The 22,155-nt window shown below is 39.8% G+C and overlaps 1 protein-coding gene across 4 annotated transcripts in view; it reads left to right on the top strand.

The window, feature by feature from the left end:
• Positions 1 to 14,268: 14,268 nt before the first annotated feature.
• EDEM3 (ER degradation enhancing alpha-mannosidase like protein 3) overlaps positions 14,269 to 22,155 on the top strand; it is a 72,729-nt gene continuing 64,842 nt past the window's right edge. For all 4 annotated transcript variants that reach the window (XM_087438849.1, XM_004424930.3, XM_087438845.1 and 1 more), the window contains exons 1-2: positions 14,269 to 14,623; positions 19,202 to 19,247. In XM_087438849.1, coding sequence (XP_087294975.1) covers positions 14,463 to 14,623; positions 19,202 to 19,247 — 207 coding nt within the window. In that variant the 5' untranslated portion in view covers positions 14,269 to 14,462. The remainder of the gene's footprint in view (positions 14,624 to 19,201; positions 19,248 to 22,155) is intronic.

The following is a 22,155-nucleotide window of genomic DNA, read 5'->3' as shown; positions in this document are numbered from 1 at the left end:
AAGTCTTCGAAATCCAGTGTACATTTACTTATATTTATGAACTAACCACATTTCAAGTGCTCAGCCACATGTGGCTATGGCTACCATATTGGAAAGTAGGGTTCTAAAATATGCTGTTAATGAAATCATGAATCACGTTTCTGGGAGTAAAAAAAAAAAATCTTCAGGAATGCACAAAAATGGTTTCTAGAATCCAGGTTCCCTGGCATACTGGAGGAATGGAAGTGATGGGAAAACACTTCTGTTTAACTTGTGTACATTCACACTTCCTTAGGTAACTTCTCTCATAATTTCCCTGCTTTCTCACCAAAACCTAATATTAATTAAATAACTTTGCCAACCACTAAGTTTTCTTATCAACTTCTAACAGGCTCCATCTCTCTAAAAGTGGAACAGTAAATAACAACCCTCTAGTACTTTTATGTTACTCCTACTTTTTAGGAGTATTTAATATTTAATTCTTTTATTTAACTTTATTTTTAATTTAATTCTTTTATTCTAGGAGTAACTGCAATTACTCATATTACAGCTTTTACTGTGTACTCGCTGTATCTCTCATCAGCACGGGATTTAAGTACTCTCAAGGGAAGCTGCCTTGCAGTCTTTCCAGTAACATGTTATCTCTATGCATCTTATACAGAGGAGAAAGGATGAGGAAATCATAAAGATAAGCTGGGCTACCCTTGTGGTTGTAAAATTTCCCCAAGTCTCAGTCAAAATAATGATGTTTTTTTAACACCTCTGTAAGGAGTTCCTATTAGTTATTTACACTGTTTAGGGATTTGACAGATAAACTATATATAATATGCAAAATGAAAAGTAAAATGGGACAGATTTTCCACAGTTAATCCATTTTAGGAATCCATGAACATACCAAAAACTCATATTTGCATCTTCACCATAAGTATAATCATGACTGTAAAACCACCAAAGCAAGAGTTTGGCCCAGACTGCCAAGTGTCTGCCAATACCTGTACCCTCTTCTCCTTTCTAGTTCTAGAATCTCCTGAGTTTAAGCTGGGCACATGGCTGCCCGGTTAGAGGATAAAGATCTCAACCTTCCTTGCAGCCAGTTGTGACCAATTGATTCACTCCTTTCCAATGAGATGTGAGCATAAGTGATGTATGCAACTTCCTGGTCATAGCCTTTATAAAAGAAACTGCTTGTCCTCCTCTCTCTCTTTCCCCTTCAGGCTGGCTGGAAGGTTTATGTGATGCTGGTAAACCAGCTTCTATCATATAGAGGCCTACCAGGGCATAGAAGAGCAACCTGAGTTGCTGGATGACGTCGTGGAATAGAATTGCCCATCAGCCCTGAATCACCCACCTGCTTCCGAATGCTGTCTGGGAGAGAAACAATTTTCTATCTTATATAAATCATCATATTTGGGATCTCTTTCTTGTAGCAGCTTGTCTTATACCACAACTAATAAAAGGGTTTAGCATCATCATCACTATCATTTGTACTATGTTCAAAGCTTTTGTCTATTATATTTTACTGTCTTTACATATGAAACTATATCCTTAAAAAACATAGGGACTTTTTTTTTTTTTTTTTTAACTTAGAAGGCTTCTATGACTACTTGCTTGGGGGGATTTTAGTATGAAATGATACAATACAATATTCATGAAGTCTTTGTAAACTTAAAAGGGTTGCAAATAAAAAGTAATTATGTTAGGGCTGGCCCGGTGGCTTAAGTTCAGCGCACTCCACTTCGGCAGCCTGGGTTTGTGGGTTCGGATCCTGGGCACAGACCCAGACCACTCATCAAGCCACACTGTGGCGGCGACCCATATACAGAAATAGAGGAAGATGGGCACAGATGTTAGCTTAGGGCCATTCTTCCTCAAGCAAAAAGAGGAAGATTGGCAGCAGGTGTTAGCTCAAGGCCAGTCTTCGTCACCAAAAAAACCAAAAACAAAGTCATTATGTTAATCTCAAGCTAACAATCTGTGAGAGTAGTGGGTTAATGGTATTTATGCAAACATTTTAGCCAGCTAATGTGGCCCACCTCCCAGGTGACATAATCCAGTCAACATGCACATGCTTCCAGAATAATCGGCTTTTCAGGCATTGTCACTTGGCAGAGGAGGGACACTGAAGCATACAGAGACCTATATCTTTTCAATTACTCCATGGAAGTGGCTGCTTACTTTACCCGTGTATAAAGTTGGCGCTAGTTATTTGGGAAACTGATTCAGTTCACCACTTGAAAGAGACTTTATAAAATCACCTCGTAAGGTGCAACTGTCTGACTTCATATGTGTTTCACTTGTTGACGTAAAGGCAAACCTAATTAAACCCGACATCGGCATATCATTTTATCAATTTTTACTTTACTCCTCTCAAATTATTTCATGGATATAATTTTTCTGTCAGCATTTACCGAGTATCCACTGCATACAGAACCCACCCTGAGGGAATTTGCAAGTCAGATAAGGACCTTTCAGTCCTTATCTCACTTGGCCTTTCTGCTGCAGGGGACACTATCGGTCACTCCCTCCTTGAAACTTCCTCATCCTTTGACTTCTGTGACTCTTTTCCCTGGTTTGCTTCCAAACTTCCTCATTTTCCTTTCTTTGCTACTCTTCCACTTTTTGAAATGCTGGAGATTCCCAGTGTCCCTTCCTGAACCTTCTCTTTTCACTCTTCATTCTTAGCCTTTTTGGAGTCATGAACCCCTTGGAGAATGGGATGAAGTACATTCTCGGGGGAGGGCTTGTTGCATGTAATTTTAGGATTACGTGGACATCCTGAAGCAACTGGTGACTCCCGAGGGTCCTTACCCCTCAGGTTAAGAACTACTTTTCCATGGCTTTAACTACCACCTTGGTGCTTGAAGACTCTCAAATCTTTTCTATTTTAGCTGGGGTCCCTCTCTCTCTCTCCCTCCCTCCCTCCCCCTCCCTCTCTCCCTCTCTCTCTCCCTCCCTCCAGACCCCTATATCCAGCTGCTTATTGCATTCCTTCGCTTGGTTGTCAAACAGGCACCTTAAACTCAAACTCATCATGTCCCAATTGAGCTCATCATCTATCCTCCTCTCCCTAAGTGCCCCTCATCCTACGGTTTCCATTTTGGTGAGTGGCACCACCATCCAAGAAATTGCTCAAGTTATAAAGAAATAAAAGTATCAACCCATATTACTACTTCTGAAAAAATGTTTGTTGAACGACTAAATTAATGAATGAATAGAAAGACGGATCAAGTATGATGAAGAAAACAGGGTAACTATTGAGAATGATCTGATGGAGCTTGTGTTCAAATGTGCACACAAGTGCTAAAGGCTAGTTTAATTAAACAAATTCTTCAACCAAATTTATATGTATTTATTAAGTGCCTATTAGTACAAGGCAGTGTGCTAGACACTGACTTCATTAAGGATTAGACTTCAACAATACTTTCAGGGAAATGAGGAACATGGTTTGTCAGAAAAGAGTAGTCATAGTATTTTAAGTGGGACGAATATTATTTACTTACGTTCAGTTAATCTTACCTCCTGACCAAGAAATGCTAAATTATTAATAGCTTTTCTAGGGTCTTGCTCCTTGTTATGATACCTTCAAAGATTTCATCAGAGTTTATACACATTAGCTATTCCAATGGATACTCGAGAAGACAGGACATTTTTTGGAGTTTAAGGTCATTACATTTGGCAGCTTTGCCTCCTTGAACTCCCTTAGCTCTTTATTTGCCTTTCTCTGATGGCACTTATTTTCTGCTTCATTTGATGATAATTTGTGTGCATAGCCTATTTCTCTTATCAGAGAGATTCCCCACCCCCCCGACACAGACTCCGTGCATACTCAATTTTGTGCCTTATATGTGGAAGGAGAACAGTAAATATTGAGTCAATGAATGTTTTTCCATATCACTAAAACTCATTTAACGGTAGTATCAAATGTCCTATAAGTCAAGTAAACTGTGTTATCAAGTTTGTAATGTTTTCCAACATGAAAGCAGCATACTGCACATTTAAGTAAATTATAGATTTTTGTTTTAGTACTTTAAGGCAGCGGGGAGCATGCCAACTCATCTTAGAAAGTTGTTTGTGAGGCAAGGTATTGGCTGGTTGAATGCTGCCTCCAGGGCCAGGTTTGCATGGGTTTGAAACCTGGCTTTGCCCTCAACGGCTGGGAGGCTGAGGGCCTCTTGGTCCCTCGCTTTCCTCATCTGGAAAATGAGAATCATAATAGTACTTATTTCACAGAATTGTTAAAAGGATGAAAAATAATGTATACACATAAAGCGCCCAGAATGGTGTTAGAACTCATTAGACCATAACCATCATTTTCTTATAATCCTAACAAGAAGAAAGGGGGTCACAATCATTTATTGGATTAGGAAAGAATGGAATTTTCTTCTTTGGAAAATGTGATATAGACATTTCTCCTATCTTCCCAGCTAAAAACACCCCCTTGACCCCCACCTTGTCCATGACATCACAAATGCCTAGTAGGTATTATCAAGATGTAGGTAAGAGTTGAAACACATTTTATTATAAATCAAATAGGTGTAAGTTCTGCACAAATTGTGTTCTATCCTTTTTAGCATTCCCTACTCAAAAAGACTTATTTCCCCTCTCAGACCAAGGTAACAGATTTTACTGTGTGGCTGTCTCCTTCTCTCGTCCTCCCTACCTGACTCCCCACAAAAGATTCCTAGAATTTAAAGAAAGAGATTGGATCTAAACAAATCTAAGGCACAATGCAAAGAATAAATCCGAGAATTCCAGGTTGTCTAGCTGGCCTTGTTGGCCTCCTCCAATGTCTCAGTCTGCCATTGCTGCCAGTCACTGTTGAGAGCCCACTGTTGGCAAGGTCTCAGGCAATGTCAGAGGTCGGAAGAGAGTGTGGCTGCAGCTTAATCTTGGTGCAGAAGCTCCAAATAGTCAACTTCAGAGAAGGGGCCAGTAAAACCAATGGAACAATAGCCTCTGATAGTCAACCCAGTCATGGGATGATGAGTGACAGAGGGCCGCCTTTGCCTCACACAAGAGCACTTAGTTCTGGAGGCCTGCTCACCACTGGGTCACATGGCAATGTGTTTCTGCCATGGTGAACCCACAGATGAGAAAAAGTCAGCATTTCTCAACCCATACACATCCACAGACAGCTATCTTTATCATTTCAGGAAAAGGTCATGGCAGGGATAAGGGATTTTAGTTTTGCCTGGAAAAGGAATGTTCTTTGAGTAAATTTTCAATACATCCTAGAGAAGTGCTTTCCAGTTCCCACAACTGACTGGTAAATCTAATGCCATACCAAAGGTATGATTTTTTTTTTAATTGAGATATAATTGACATATAACATTATATTGGTTTCAGGTGTACGACATGATTCAATATTTGTATATATTGCAAAATGATCACCACAATAAGTCTGGTTAATATCCATCACCACACATAGTTACAAAATTTTTTTTCTTGTGATGAAAACTTTTCTACTCATAGCAATTTTCAAATATGCTATACAGCATTATTAACTATAATCACCACGCTGTATATTAGATCCATATGACTTATTTAATTTATAACTGGAAGTTTGTAACCCAAGGTGTGAGTTATATATTTTATCTAAAGTGGTAAAATTTTGGTGCAAAATTATTTTTTCCCCTTAGTGTTCCAGGGTAAGTATAAATGGAAACAGACAAAACAGACACCAAATTTAGTCAATATGAATGTACTTGGGCAAACATGGTTGAAAATATAGCTTAATTTCAATATTGGTCTTATTCTTCCTTCTATAAGTTTCATTGCATTGATTACTTCAGTCTGTCTAATTTCCTGGTGACTCATTATCACATTTTTCTTAGTAACAGAGGAGACTACTTGTATTTCCTGTTAGCAGGACTTTCTTTTTCTGAATTTGTGCCACCTAATTACACCGTTTTTTCTCCCTTTTATTCAAAATAGTGTGGTGGGGCAAGAAGAAGCCAGGCCAGGAGTACTTGCTATGTTGTGTTCATACATCTGATAGAATCTGACATAGTTGGGGGATGGAGGTCCTTGGACTTTGGAGGCAATGTTGTATAGTTTGCGTGATCATATAACTTATTGTTTAAATTTGGACATTTTTGAAAATGAAAGGAGGTACTAATCAGATAGGATAACAGGACAATGATATAAATCAAGACTGTCATTGGCGCCGGCCCTATGTGGACATACACCACTTGTTGGTGGCCATGTTGTGGCAGTGATTCACCTACAAAATAGAGGAAGATTGGCACACACACAAAAAGACTGTCACAAGGGCTGGCCTGGTGGCATAGTGGTTAAGTTTGCGTGCTTCGCTTTGGCAGCCTGGGGTTCACAGGTTTGGATCCCAGGCGTGGATCTACACACCACTCAGCAGTCCAGGCTGTGGCAGGCATCCTACATACAAAATAGAGGAAGATGACCACAGGTGTCAGCTCAGGGCCAATCTTCCTCACCAAAAAAAAAAAAAAAATTGTCACAGCAAACCAGAATTTATGGTCATCCTAGTATGGTAGAAATGGTCTGGACTTATATCTGAGTCTTGACTGTATCATTTCCCTGATTTTGACCTGTGCAAAGTGATATAACTTCTCTAAACTTTCTGTAAAACAAGGATAATAATTCTCATGTGTTCAGGGAGGGGGGAAGTGCCTGACATAGTGTATATTCTTCACAAATATTAGCATGATGATGTCTGCACTTTTGCTTAAAATTCTTCAACATAATCAGGATGATATTATAAATGGATTAGGTGAAGTTATACTGGAGGTGCAGTCAGTTGCCCCAATCAGAAATTCCCACTCCAGGGGCCAGTCCAGTGGCTTAGTGGTTAAGTGTGTGCACTCCGCCTCGGGGGCAGCTGGGGGTTCACAGGCCCCGATGCTGGGCACACACCGAAGCACCGCTTGTCAAGCCATGCTGAGGCCGCGTCCCATATAAAGTAGAGGAAGATGGGCACAGATGTCAGCCCAGGCCCAATCTTCCTCAGCAAAAAGAAGAGGATTGGCATCGATGTTAGCTCAGGGCTAATCTTCCTCACAAAAAAAAAAAAAAAAAGAAAGAAAGAAATCCCCACTCCGGGGTGGCAGCTAGTGGTCTCATCAGGAAGACTATAGAGGTAGGTACCACAAGCACATCTCTCCATCTTATCTCTACTATGACCAAAGATCATTGTATTTCATATAACAAATGTCAAAAATGAATTTTCATTGTTGAAATTATGGTTTGTTAGTCATCATAATGGATGTTAGAAATAAGCTCTCATTGATAGAATTAGTGATTTCCAAGATACGTGGACTAGCTAAAATATTTCAGAGGTACTCCCACCCTTGTATGAATAAGTGGTAAGAGGCTGGACCGTTAAGAATGGTGTGTGGGATGGAAGACTTCCAGTTGTCTGATGCTTACTATAACAGTGATAGAATCCCGAGTCTGGATTATTATTCGTATGCCTCCAGTGAATCTTTCAGGCAAGGTCCTGATTGCAGAACCTAAAAGTATTGAGAACTGGCACTTGCTCAGACTCACAGAACAGGCAGTATGTGTTACCTGTCTCTGCTAACAAATGTTTGTTTAATAAATGTCTGTATGTATGACAGAAATTGGCCTAAGACTTGGTTTAATTATAAACTGGTTATGAGGTTGTTGCAGAATAGTTCATTTTCATCCCAATTCCTGTAATTTGGCTGCTATCACTATCTACCAAAAATAAGCCAGCAGTTTTGCATGATTTAACTATTTGCAAGTTATTTCCCTCTTTTTAACCACTAATATGATTCTACATCTGGAACTCCTGCCCACCTCTGTTGGCCATATGGAATGAAAAAAAAAAGACAAAACAAAAAACCGTGTCTTAGAGAAACTGACTGGCAAAGGATGGAAAATGGCAGACCCAGGTCCAGCACTCAAGTCATGTGATTTGAAGTTCAACGCTCAGGAGTAGGCACAAAGCAAATGTGTGTGTGTGTGTGTGTGTGTGTGTGTGTGTGTGCGCGCGCGCGCGCGTGCGCAAGCATGCATGTTCCTGCACCCATGCCAAATGAAAGGATGATGTGGGAAGGAAAGGGAAATGATGTGAGGAACACAGAGAAAAAACAGAAAAAAACATCAGACATTAGAGTGGGATGCTCTGGGAACCCAAAGAGGGTGCTAAAATTGAGTGGAAGCCCCAAAGAAGGGCTAGGAAGGCTCTGAAGATAATATGTGCTTAAGAGCTAGTTCTATAAATAATAAAGTATATTAATCTTTAGCAGTAGACTAACAATAGTACATTTCCAAGCAAAATGTAACTGTGCTTGCCTCACTGCCTGATGCCACAAAAATCATGGTCAAGAGGGCAGTGGTATCTAAACCCACATCTCTCCAAGTTTTAAGTACAATCATGTGTGTTGGAGGTTGTACACTGAGTTTAAAACATCACAAGGAGATTGATCTGCAAAGAAACTAAGAACTATTTATTCTATTTTTCATCCATGACACATCTTCCCTCTCTCTGGCTTATCACCAAAAATACTAAAAGCTCTGCTCATAAAAAACAAAAGCAGAAAAACAAATTAAAAAATCACAACAAAAAAAACACAAAAACCTTTCAAGACATTTGGAGAAGAAATAGAAATAAAGTACTATTTTCATACAACTTTAAGCTGGAGAAGAAAGCCAGGAAATATTTAATATTAAGGACTGTCAGCATTTATTTCAATGGAAAGCAGACATCCGAGGTTAACAAAGGATGGGGTTCGACCAATTTGGATCACTCCATCTGAGGATTATGGGATAAGAGGAAGAAAGCCTGAAAAGACAGTATTAGGTGTGTACAAATTTTATATATGTGTATACATGTATATGCAAAGGCGGTTTCTAGGAAGTAAGAATTTCGGATTTGGATAATGAGTAACGTCAGCATCACTACAGAAATAGCTTATTTTTAATTCTTAAGTGTCAGAATGCTGAGATTGCTCTACCTAAAGCTTTTTGACCTGATCACCTGGGCATCTTTCATTTTGATCCCCAATTTCATATATAATTAAAATAACATAAAACTGATTAAATTCTAAATCCCATAGAGAGTGGAGGTAAGATGTGCTTTTGCAAAAACAAAGTAAAACTGGGGAAAGTCACACAAACAAAGAGCTGAAAAGATTTTCTGACAACTCTGTTTCACAACCTCCATGATTTCACATGCCCTGCAGATGAGGGCACTTTTAAGTTTAAGAGGGGAGAAAAATACCTTGCATTTGTATGTATGTTTCTCTAACACATGGACGAGGCTCTATAGCTCGTACAAGGTCTCCACGGCAGAAACTGAGCCTGAATTCAATGGTCTCTTCAGTTGAAGGTCTAGGAAGGCTATATTTTTGGACAGGCAGCCTGCAGTGGTGGCCACAAGGTTAGCAAGCCAAGGAAGTGGACAAGATTTGGGGCTGAGAGTAGAATCAGGGCCCTATGTGCCTACCTTTCAGTCTTGCTCTCAGCAATGGCAACTTTTCCTTTCTACCTCATAATAATGAGAATATCAGTAACAACTGATGGTGTTCAGGGCAGGCCACCCCAATATGGGCCACTCTGGTACGTGGATTACTTCGAGCTAAAGACAATAAAGGCTCAGAAGACTCGGGAAGAACATTTGAGTTTCCCTTCCCAAACCACCTAAAGAATTTCACATAGAAGATCTGTTTCAGGAAGGAGCTACTACCATATGATAGCTGTAGTATAATGTAAAATAAGATGCTGTGATAGGAAAGATAGGAAAGGCACCAAGTCCATTTTATCAAAAATTCTGTCTCTCTCCAGCCACATTCTCTAGGTGGCCCTGAAGAGTTGTCAGACAACCATTTGCATTTCCATCTCCACGTGAATTGTCTTCTTCCTCTCTGAAATCCCAAACCACTCCCCTCCCAACACCTTCCACGCCTTTAGCTAAAATACTTAAGCAAGCAGTTAGACAGAATGATGAGTTGCTCAGTTCTGAGTTTCTCCCATGTATACATGTTATTAAACTTGGTATCATTTTCTCCTGCTAACCTGCCTTTTTAATTATTTGGCCAGCCATAAGAACCTTAAGGGAAAGGGCAGAGGGGGGATTCTCCCTCTTCCCCAACACTACTATTTATTGAGCTCTCTCAAATTGTGTTAAATATTTTACACACATCATCTCATCATCTTCATAACACCCCTAGAAGAAAGGTATTACAACAATTAAACCATTTAATCCTTCTCAAAAACCCTGTGAGGTAGGTACTATTCTTATTCCCATTCTACAAATGAGGAAACTAAGGCACAAAGGAATTCAACAATTTGCTTAAGATAACACGGCAGAGCCGGCTCAGAGCCATTGTTCTTGGCTACTCCACTAGCTGTGCGGAATGTGGTTGAACGGTGCTGACTTAAAACCTCATGGCCAGACTGAAATGCTAAGTGGAAACTATGTCGGTGATGCAAACGGGGATTTAGGATAAGAGGCAGGGGCAAGACGCACTTGCTTGTGAAGAGCCATGTGACTTTGCTTTGTTTCTGATACATGGAGTAAATGGAAAATGGCTACTAAACCAGAGACCCAACCACAAAAGTGAGCTTAACAGTAAACATGATGTAGGAGCAAAATCTCTTGCCTGAAAGAGTTCGTGCAGGTGTCACTGAGGGAAGGGAGATAATAATCTGAAGCTGAAGTGATTTTGAAGATCCTGAATCATGATTGAGAGGTGGAAAAAGCCCTGGGGACATCTTTGGGGGTAGTGAATCATCTGAATTTCCCATTCTGTTTCTTGGAATTTGCATAAGTCAGACAGCCAAGCATGGAGTCAGTCCACAACACTCACTGAATACTTTTTCATGAAGCACTCTTTATGGGGTCTTAAAATCCCTAGTTGTAAACGTAGAATAAGTACTGTATTTAATGTTTGCAAGATTGGGTTCTCAAGAAAACAAGTGTTCTATAAATTCCACACGCTATCAAATAATAGGAAAAGCGATTTGAAGAATGACAAAATCACCACTCCCAAATTCCATGCTAGAGTTTGAGGAGTAACTAGATCTCTTGTACTAAAGAATTCAAGTTGTTTAGGGGCAACTGCTGCTGTATGGTCAGTCTCACACAGCTGGTCACAGCCTCCTGCGACGATTTCCAAGCCATAATATTAAAGTGGACATTCTCCCTTATGTTTGTGAATCCATATGACTAACCAGGGCTCCCACCCCTCCCTAACTCCTGATCCATCCAGGCAAGAAAGTAAAGAGAACGGCCAGGTGAGCATACATATTTACATAAGCTACAAGGCTGTGCAAACAAACTTTTAACCGGTTAAAGGGCATTTTATAAATGGATCTTATTTCTCACCATTTTTAATGGGCTTTACACATCTAAAATCTCTTCCATATTCTTTATAAGTCCCTATCTTTATTCTCCTAATGCTTTCCACCAGCGTTTTAACGTCCATATCCTTTTTATCACTAAGTGTACAGGTTTTAAAATAAGGAATGTACATTTTTCCTAGTGTCCATAAACTGCCAATTTGCTAAGAATGTCTATTATTTCCATTAAGGGGTTAAAATGGATTCTCTTTCGAAATGCACTTTGTAAACATGTTTTCCTTTTACTTCCATGGGCTCCACAGCAGATGTGATAAGTTGCAATGCTTTTTAGGCCTCACAAGCTTTTCTACATATGGTTTTGCCGAGATTAGTGAAAAATGGACTCAAGCATCGGCTAGAAATTGAATTTCAGTAAGGGAGAAAAAGGTGCTTATTTTTTAGCAAGTCAACAAAGAACGTGTTCTGGGTTCTCATCATACACTTTTTAAAATGCAATGTTAGCTTGAAAACAAATCAGCCAAGGAGAAAAACCCCAGAAAATGCTCAACATTAAAAGCCAGTACTTCTCCTTCTTGAGTACATTGTTTCTTAATGATAATTAATAGTAAATTTTGACTTCTTATAAAGGCTTGGAACATCAGGGAGTTAAAGAAAACTGAATTACTGCCAATAATCCACTATAAATAATTGACTTGACTACATTTCAATATAACTGAAGGTCACTGCCCATTTTTCTACTTGCTTTCTTCCTAGTTTTCAAATACTGGATGATTAATGTTGACCTTTACTTTGTCATGTTCTCTATGCCAGAGCCAACAAAAATTCACAGGTATTATTTATTTAGCTAACTTCATCATTAAAGCTGTTCAAGAGGATCCAGGATGGAACCCGTGTAGGGTTGCAGGTCCATAAAAAGGATAAAATTAAATATTGTACAGAAATGACCTCATGTGTTTATCCATTAGATCCACGTCCATCTAGTGGACGTGGAAGACTGTGACAATGCAATAATAAAGACACAGAATACAGTGGAAGAACAGGGGAGAGGGTGACTTCTAATGACTGGAAGGTTTTGGAAGGGTTTTGTGGAAGGAATCTGAGCAGACTTAATGGGTAGTGGGTATTCTACAGACAGATGGTGGGATAGCAGAAGGGATGGTAAGAGCAAAGGCAGAGAAGGGAAATAACACGGAAATCTGTTACTTATCACATAGGATTTGACGGCAGGGCAGCAGTAGAAGGGAGAGGATGTGTTCAGAGGGTTGGTAGATGTCCTTGAATGGCAACTCCGGTAGCAATGTAGAGAAAAGGAGAGTAGCAGGGAAATAATTTAGGAGGCCATTGCAGTGGTTCAGGAAAGAGGTAATGGAGACTCAAACGGAGAAGTGGGAGTAGAAAGAAAACTAGTGATAGCAGAAGTAGGATCTGTATAACCTGGCAACTGACTGGGCAGGAACGATGAAGGAGGAGGAGAAGTTGTTGATTTTGATGCATTAATTTGCACCAGTGAACATATTACATTTGAGGTACCCTTGGGCGAGACAGAAGGGTAATTTCTATTAGGGAGGTGGAAATGTGGGTTTAGAGACCAGGACACATACTGATTTAGAAATCAACCACAGGGATATGATGGTTGAATCCACATAAGTGGAAGAAATCACCAGGGAATAGAGTACAAAGAGAAAAAAGACAAAAAGTAAACCTTAAAATGCAGGGAACACCTGTAGAGAGGGGGAGTGAAGGAAGAGGTCATTGATGTAACCTGAATGGGAGGTCCGAGAGGGAAGCAGATGATACAAGGTCATAGAAATCAAGGAGGAAAGCTTCCAGAAAGCTGAAAGTTGCTGAGGACGAATGAGCGATTGACTGTGGTGATAGAGGTCACATCCACGCTCCTAGACTCCGCACCTACCTACTGAATTATCACGCAAGAAAAACAACGTGGTTTTTCAAAAGGAGCCTACTCGTCATTTTACCAATGATTAACCTGGGACTCAGTTATCAAAAGAAATCGCAAGTTCCATTCTCCTTCATTAAACTTTCTTGCACTCACACTACTCTCCCTACATTGAGCTTTTACAATAACTATTATTAATCCTGTTCGAGGCCTCACGTGCCCTCCTTCATCCTTGTGGTCCTGCACAAAGACGTGGTCACACGCAAGGGCTTCGGAGTCACGGAGGCTGGTTGGAATCTCATCCAGGAGTGTGACGAGGACTTGTTACCTAACTTCTCTAGCCTCGGTTTCCTCGTTTGCAAAATGGGGATGGTAGTACTTACCTATTAGAGTTTAGAAGAGTGCAGGAGAGAATGCAAGTAAAACTCAGCACAGCGCCGTCAAAGGCTCAATTCTTTTTTGCTGTTATTGCTTTGCAATCTCCCTGAGGGCAGAGGACTACTCCAACGCTATATACTCCAACGCTATATACTCCAACGCACGCCTAAGGCGTGCAGCACGGACCTGGAGACGTGTGAGCCTCATTCTGCCAGTCTCCAGGGAAACGTCATTCGCAAGAAGAGGGATAAAGACCTGACGGGTTCCGAGGGACTCGGCAGCCCACTGAGGGACAGCTGGTTGCAGAACGCCAGGGGAAGCGGGATCCCGGGAACCGCCCGAGATCCTCGGAAGACCACACGTCCCAAAGTGCAGCGCGCCCACCCTGGGTGGAAATTTAGCCAGGCGGAGTCTGACTGCCCGACAGCCGGGGAGGAAGCAGTGCACGCTGGGACTGGTAGTCTTCAGGTCGCAAGTTCACGGGTGGGAGGAGGGCCGAAGCGAGTGGTCCCTCCCCAGTACCGCCTTTTGTCCACGTCTCACTTGTACCGGCCAATGCCCTCTCCTGTCCCCAGAGCCAGCCCCTCTCCGATCCGGTCCCTATTGGTTCTGAGGCTCAACATCTTGGGCCCTACCCGGAAGTAGCGTTGGGGAAGGCGGTTTCCTAGACTACGACACCGGAAAGCTGGGGGAGGCGCTCCGGGCTGCTGAGGGCGGAGGGTGGTGGCAGCGCTGGCGCTAGGGACCGGCCCGGTGGCTTCGGGAAACAGTTCGGCGACGGCGGCCCCTCGCGTTACTCCGCATCCCGCCCTCGGCACGGCTCACAGCCCCTTCGCCGCCCGCGTCCAGCAATGTGTCCCACCGGCCGGGCGTAGCAGCTGCGCGTGCGCGGAACCGCGGGGCCATGAGCGAAGCCGGCGGCGGCCGGGGCTGTGGGTCCCCGGTCCCCCAGCGAGCGCCATGGAGCCTGGTGGCGGCGACGGCCGCGCTCTGCCTGGTGTCGGCCACGTCCGTGTGGACGGCGGGGGCCGCGCCCATGAGTAGGGAGGAGAAACAGAAGCTTGGGTAAGGGTGCTTGGCAGCCTGGGGTGGGTTTCCTCGTGAGGCTGACCGCAGGCACGGTGCCTGTCATTGCGTCCCGGGCGCGCGGTGGCCTCTCCTGTCGCGATTGGGACGGCTGTTGCCTCTCGAGGACCTTGGCAGGGTGGACAGGGTCCAGGAAGGTGGGGGCCGCCGCCCGCGATGTGACCTCGGGGGACTGTCGTGGTGTCACCCGGGCTGTCGGTGACATGTGCAGGCTCCTTGAGGCCAGCCGCGGTGTGTCAACGCGGCTGCCATGTCAGTGGCCGGTGAAGGGGGCTACAGCCCGCGTCGCTGCGCGCGCGAGTCCTGCGGTTGTCTTTTCGTCGGAGGCATGGTTAGTTGTCTCTAACCATGGGAGCACAAGGGAGCTCCCAGCTGGGAAAATGTTGCTGATCTCGCAGCAGTTAAGGAAATCGTGTTTACACCTGTTACGGAAAAGGGGGCGTTCATTGGAACTTGAACTTGACAGATTTTACTATTTCCTTGAAGTGTTTTCTTGCACAGCTTTTTCATAATAGAACAATATTTGATGGTATTATTCAAAAGCCCTAGTTAAGTATATGTATTCACTTAAAGTAGTTTTATCAGTCTTGAAAGTGTCATAAAATTATCGGTTATATTTAGAGCATTTAATTCAGAGTTAGTATTCCTAATATACTCTAGGTCCCACAAATGAATAAGAAAAAAGCCAAGAACCAGTAGAAAGTGGGCAAAGGGCATGAAGAGTTAACTCATAGAAAAGGAAATGCAAATGGTCAGTAAACATGAAAAGTTACTCGACTTCATAAAAGGTGAGAGGTGCAGATTGAAACAATGAGATAGCTGCTTTTTGCCATCAGATTAGTAAATACAAAACACATGGATAGAGTACTGGCTAGTTGAGATGTGAGAAAAAACTTTCTGGGAGTGTAAATTGCTGTAACTTACCGTATCTCCCCAAATTTAAATTGTGTGTACTCTTTGATTCATTAATCCCATCTCAGGGCATCTATTCTGCAGAAATAAAAGCACTATTAATGTAGAGAGAGATGTACAAGGATGTGCATTTTTAAAGAAGAAAACTGTTCCTTGGAGCATCCATATTATGGAATAATATTCAGACTTTAAGGAGGAGGTAGATCATTGGAAGGCTATCCAGGATATATTCACAAGACAAAAAAAAAAAATGCAAGTCGTAGAATAATATGTATAGTTCCATACCGTGTTTTTTTAAAAAACGGAAAAGAAATTGGCTAAGCTCAGAAAAACATGGAAAGATGATTACCTCCTGGGGTTAGGATGGAGGTGAGGTGGAACCGTCAGGTTTTATTTTATATACTTCCTTATTATTTAAATTGTTGCAAGAGTCTTGTATTAGTTTTTAAATAAAATAGCAGTAAAAGACACTTGATGGAAAAAAGATGTAGTATCAGCTATCAAAACAAAATTACCAGTAAACTCTAATAAGTATCTTAAATCTCTCTTTAGGAATTTAATGTATCATTGATAAAACTGTTTCACTGAATACTCTACCCTGTGTCAGGTGCTTTACATATATTATTTCTGTCATCCTCCCTATTTCGTAATGAGGTGGAGGTGATCTCCATTTTGCAGATGAGGAAATTCAGATTCAAGGTTAACTTCTGTAAAAGTACAGAGCTGGTAAATGGTGGAGCCAGTATTCAAACCCAGGTCTGTCTTACCTCGGGACCCATGCTCTCTCCACTGTGTTGCACTTCCATAGGACCTGAAAAGAGAAGCTTCAAGGATAGCAATCTTATTTGACCACCGCTCCCCTTTCTGCCTTTTTTATTAATTTTTGTTTGAAGAAAAGTCATTGGATAACTCATTTTTGATCAAAATTAATTTTCAACTGGAAAAGTCCAACCAATCTGGCTTGAGATTTCAGCTCAAATTTTGAGATCCTTCATGAAAGTGAAATTACAATTATTTAGGCTGGTGATTTAGATTGCCTTTCTCCAGCATACGAGTAGAATAAGAGTGGAGAGCTGTAAACCACAAACACGATTGCTTGACTACTTTCCCCTTTGGGAATTTTCAGGAAACTGAATTCTGATTCATTGGGTTTACCTGTGCAATTTTTTTAAAAAGCCCAAATAATGATTTATGATAAAAAGCAGAAAATGCCCCACCCCTCTTTCTACCCTCCCAAACCAAACTGATGATCAAGACTGGAGGTGTCATAGGTAGTAAGCAATTGGCCGGTTGCTTGCAGTTTATAGTTTATGAAATTATTTACTTGGTCATGTGTAGTCTTAGCCTTCCTGGAATATGTTTTTTGTTTTTGTGTTTTAAATGTTACAGCAGTTGTTAATGTTATCTTTTCATTAAAAAAAATGAAGTATAAAACATTTCAGTGTCTGTTGCACGTTGGCAGGCAATTAACTTTAGAAAAAGCTGATTTATAGAAATTATTTTAAAATGAAGAGAGAGACAGTTTTTGAACTGTGGATCTGATTTGCAATACATTTTTATCCAGTTGTTGAACAGATATAAAACCTTATAGAAACACTTTTTTTAAGTTTAATATAGTAATTATTCTACCATTCTGTATTTAAATGTGACTTTGTTAGGATTTATATGTTTAAATAACAGAGAGAGAAAGCACTCAACTGGATATCAAATATCTACACTTTGTAGAATGTGTTGTGAAATTTGATGATCATGTGCTGCATAATTGTAAGGATTGGAAAATAATGTGTCCTCGTATGCAATCATGGTTTATTCATAATCTTGGAAACTGAATGTTTGCAAAGCTGGGTTAACAGGTTAAAAGCTTATGTTATCTGTAATACGCATGTCTAGGCACTACCATTACCAATTACAGGAATTTCTACTTCTTGGCAATAATCTTATATTAATTCCATTTCAGGGGAAGGAAAAAGAATTTCCATATTCCATTTATTGATATGAGTGCTTGAAAGGGAAATTTTAACTTTTTTTATTAGCTAATTCGAGAGATCTTTATCATCCACCATATAATAAAGAAATGTCTAGGAGGATTCTTTAAAATACTCTAGTTTTCTGAGGTAACTTGATCCATATTCTATCATACATAGAAGCACATAAAGAATTAATATTTTAGCAAAGTGATAAGATCTTGTTTTTAATGATTAGGTGTTTTTTGTGTGTGTATGTGAGGAAGATCAGCCCTGAGCTAACATCGATGCCAATCGTCTTCTTTTTGCTGAGGGAGATTGGGCCTGGGCTAACATCTGTGCCCATCTTCCTCCACTGTATATGGGACACTGCCACAGCATGGCTTGACAAGCGGGGCGTTGGTGCGCGCTGGGAATCCGAACCGGCGAACCCCGGGCCGTGGCAGCAGAGCATGAGCACTTAACCGCTTGCGCCACTGGGCTGGCCCCTAATCATTAGGTGTTTTAAAATGATTATTATTCATAAAATGTTGTCAAGATTAATTTATTCAGTTCACAAGTTTGAGTGTACTTGATTTTGTTGGTCATTACAACCAGCATCTGGAAATTAGTCTTTTTCTGTCTGCTAGCTCTGTTATTACAACTGTTTCATCATCCATGATTACAGTTTTTAAAATGACAATTACAATATAACAGGAGGCAAAATAAAAATACCAGCTGTTTTCTTTAACACTTTATTTAATTCTTGCCATTAGTGATTGCAACTTGGGGAGTAACGGTAACAGTTAATAAAAGATTGTTAAACTATTTTTCCTTTGCTAATTATTGAGAGAGATTTGGCCTTGTCTAGCCATAACATTAACTTTTGTAGTTTTTCCTGTGGCCCTCAAGCCCCCAAACTTGAGAGAGTTTAGTGGAAAGACTGATTCCTTGTTCCCATCCTTACAGATTTTAAGTTAGTCAGTTTGATGTGGGGATCAGAAATCTCCATTTTAAACAGTCATCTTGGTGATTTTGAGAAACAGAGTTGGCCAAAACACACAAATCTCTTTTTGAGGACTAGTTTTCTCATTTTAGAGATGCATATTATTTATTTGACTTTTGGCAGTTTTTTAAAGGAGCAGAGAGTACATCATAAAATCATAAAATGTATCTTTTGAAAATGTGACAAACGTATTAACCTAGGCATTAGTAATTTTATTGAGTTTAAGAGGAAAGGCAGAGACTTCATAGAATATTTTTATTTCATGTCAATATCAGTACTACATTCAATCAATATGTAGTACAAGCAATAAATGGTAACAATATTTATTTCTTTTGGGGCTCTCCAGCAGCATATTTCAAGACACATATGTTAAGTAATTTTAAGAGATAATTGTTTCTCAGCATCAGATTTCCTTCTGTCTGCATGGCATGCATCATTCATCAGTTTTCTTAGGAAAAATTATAAGATGAAGTTTACATAAATTGCTAGGAGTAGTAAAAGTTTCTCCCAGCTCTGTGTGGTTTATAAAAGCTTATCTACTAACACTGGTGTATTTCCTGACTGTTTATGTCCGTTTCTAAATAAATTTTTCTTTAGTTTTGTATTGGTGTATGTTTATGAAGGAGCATTAACTTTTTGAAAGACAATGAATAGAATATACTTAACGTTTTTCCATTTCTGCTCTTTTAAAATTAGGAATCAAGTACTGGAAATGTTTGATCATGCTTATGGTAACTATATGGTAAGTAGAAAGCTTATCTTTACATACTGTTTATGTGAGCTGATTATTATGTGAGCACAGTCAACTGGGAATTTTGAAACCTAAATTAATAGCACATTTTTTTTAAAGGAAGTTTTTGAAAAACAGTGCAAACATAGGCTAAGAGAGTATTCCTAGTAGTGGTTTTTAGAGAACCAATTTGTTGAAGGTAAGACTAAATTGAATTAGGCTATGAAACATTCTATTTAAACAATCCCCTTTGATGCTATCAACAGTGTTTATTGAGTGCTTTATATAGCTAGCTATCGTGGATGTACATGAATAAGATGTTATCTCTGGCCTTAAGAGAAATTACTCTCTTAAAAAAAAACCATTTGCAATATTACCTTATATACTCTATAAAGAAAACCATTGCTTAAAAGCGACAAGCTATAACCTAGTCTCTGTCCCAATTATGTCGTCATAGTGGGCTTTGATATTAATATATTTTGCTTTCTTAGATATGCTGATCCGTATTGTTTTAAAATGTCTTGGTGATCACTTGAGATGAAATAGCAGTTTTAATTTTGCAAAATGAAAAAGTTCTGGAGATCTGTTGCACAACGGTGACTATACTTAACTCTGCTGAACTTACACTTAAAAATGGTAAAAATGACAAATTGTATGTTATGTGTTTTTTTACCACAATTAAAAATTTAATCCCCATTGTACAGGGGGAGCCACTTGGGGAGTAGGAGGTGGGAAGGAGGGTCTCTTCCTGATGATGGGGCTGGGGCTGCTGTAGCTGCCCCATACCTCTCCCTGCCTTTTGCCTCTCAAAAAAATGATCTTAAACTGCAAAAAAAATTTTAATTTTTAAAAAGATGAACTAGCAAGCAAATTTTAAAGTTCAAATGAAAATTTTACATATGGATTTGTGTAATTTTGAGAAGAGTTTAATCAAATTATTCTGAGAATTACTTCTTATGACCTTGTTTTTATGTTTTAAAACATGGCAGCAGATTTTCTTTTATGATTAAGGCCTATAAAAATGTATTTGGGAAAAGTTTAGCAGAGAATTAACTTTAATTGTTTCTGCTTTAAATATTTTCCTACTGATTCTGTGAATCCATTTTTCATTATGTATTACCCAAATATCTTCATATATTCACATTATCTTCATGTACATCTAAGTACGTATACTTTACATACGTTTGTATTTTTTAAACGTGTTTTATATTGATAATCCTTGTTCCCTTTTTTTTTTGGTGAGGAATATTCACCCTGAGCTAACATCTGTTGCCAATCTTATTTTTTTTTGCTTTAGGAAGATTAGCACTGAGCTAACATCTGTGCCAATCTTCCTCTATTTTGTATGTGGGATGCCTCCACAGCATGGCTGATAAGTGGAATAGGTCTGCACCTGGGATGTGAAGCTGAGCCCACCAAAGTGGAGCGCACAGAACTTGAACCACTCGGCCACGGGCTGGCCCCCTTGTTCCCTTTTATAGTGTACGTTTTTTAAGAGTATATATTGAGTTCTTAATAAATGTTTTTAGAATATGATGGTAATGAAGTTTGGGGTATTTTTAACTATATTGAACACAGTTTTAAATTTGTTTCTCAAGACCTTAGTTATTCCCTTTATGTTTCAAAATTATTTATCCCTGGTTAATTCAGTTTGGGCAAAGAATAAGTTAACAAATCTAGGCTAATGGTTTTGAGATGGCCAAGTGGATCCATGCTACACCTTCACGCCTTAGCCATCTCATAAATGCATACTTTTGGTTTCAGAGTTGAATAAAATGGTATATAGCTGCATCCGTTCAATACATCTCACTGTGAATAGGATCTTCTCTTTGTAAAGCACAGTATCTTTGCGATCTTGTCCCTTGTTAGGTAAAGAGCAGAGAGGTATGTCAATACATTTTTCCCTACTATAGAATGCAGTTAATAAATGTTTGTGACAGAGCAGGTACAGAGGCAGCCCTCAGAGGACTTCTTGGTCCAGTTCCTCTTTATTGGATCCTAACTGGATAACTTTCTTGTACACTTATGTACCTACAAGATCTAAAGGAGAGAGATTTCAACTCCAAAGACTGGGAACTCCTGGAATTAACACCCCCCTCCATTTTCCAGTGGAGCCACACCCATCTGCAGTCCGCTGCAATCCATATTTTAAAATGTTCAACTGTTTTACAACATGAGTGACTCTTGCAATGTAGTTGTGCTACGCTCACAATTTATGTGAGGTTTGTAACCCAAGATTTAGTCTAGAATTCACACTTCCCCTTTTCAAGTTCTCAACTAACATGAAACAGTTCTAAAATATTAAACAGAGACCAGGTGCCCTGTATTTGTTATTTGAAGTGAGTCAAACATTTTTCTCAGAAACACTGTTAGCTTGCTGTAGAGTAAAAGTATATATAGGTGTTGGAGTTAGATGGGTTTAAGTTCAAATCCTATTGCAGCTGTTTAATAGCTTGGACCCTAAACAGACCATTTAACCCCCTGAGCAGTGTCTTCCTATGTAAAATGGGGATAATTGCAAAGGGTTATTGTAGACTGTAAGATTTTTGAGAACAGGAACCATTTTCTTTAATTTTTAATAAATTCATCTTTTATACGTCCTGTGCCTGGCATCATGCCTGGTACAGGAATGCTTATTAAATGTTTTTTTTTGAAAGAACTGAATTGAATTGTTGTGAAGACGTAATCAGATAGTGTTTAATTTTTTTGCCTTTGATTATTGTGATATATCTTTGCCTTTTAAATGAAAAGAAATCATTTAATAAACATCATTAAAAATACAAGATAATGGTTAATTCTGGGATCCATAACTCTACTTTGTTGTAGTTAGTTGCCCATTATGCTAAAATGTAAAATGCCTGGCACATGGTAGGCTTTTTTATAAATCTAGAAAGCTTTTCATCTCTCACTAGTTCTTTTT

The sequence above is a fragment of the Ceratotherium simum genome, chromosome 2 (genome assembly GCF_057802395.1).
Source record: "Ceratotherium simum simum isolate JZ-2026a chromosome 2, ASM5780239v1, whole genome shotgun sequence".
NCBI classification, from domain to species: Eukaryota; Metazoa; Chordata; class Mammalia; order Perissodactyla; family Rhinocerotidae; genus Ceratotherium; species Ceratotherium simum.
Note: the sequence above shows the minus strand (reverse complement) of the source record. Positions and strands in the feature narration are given on the sequence as shown.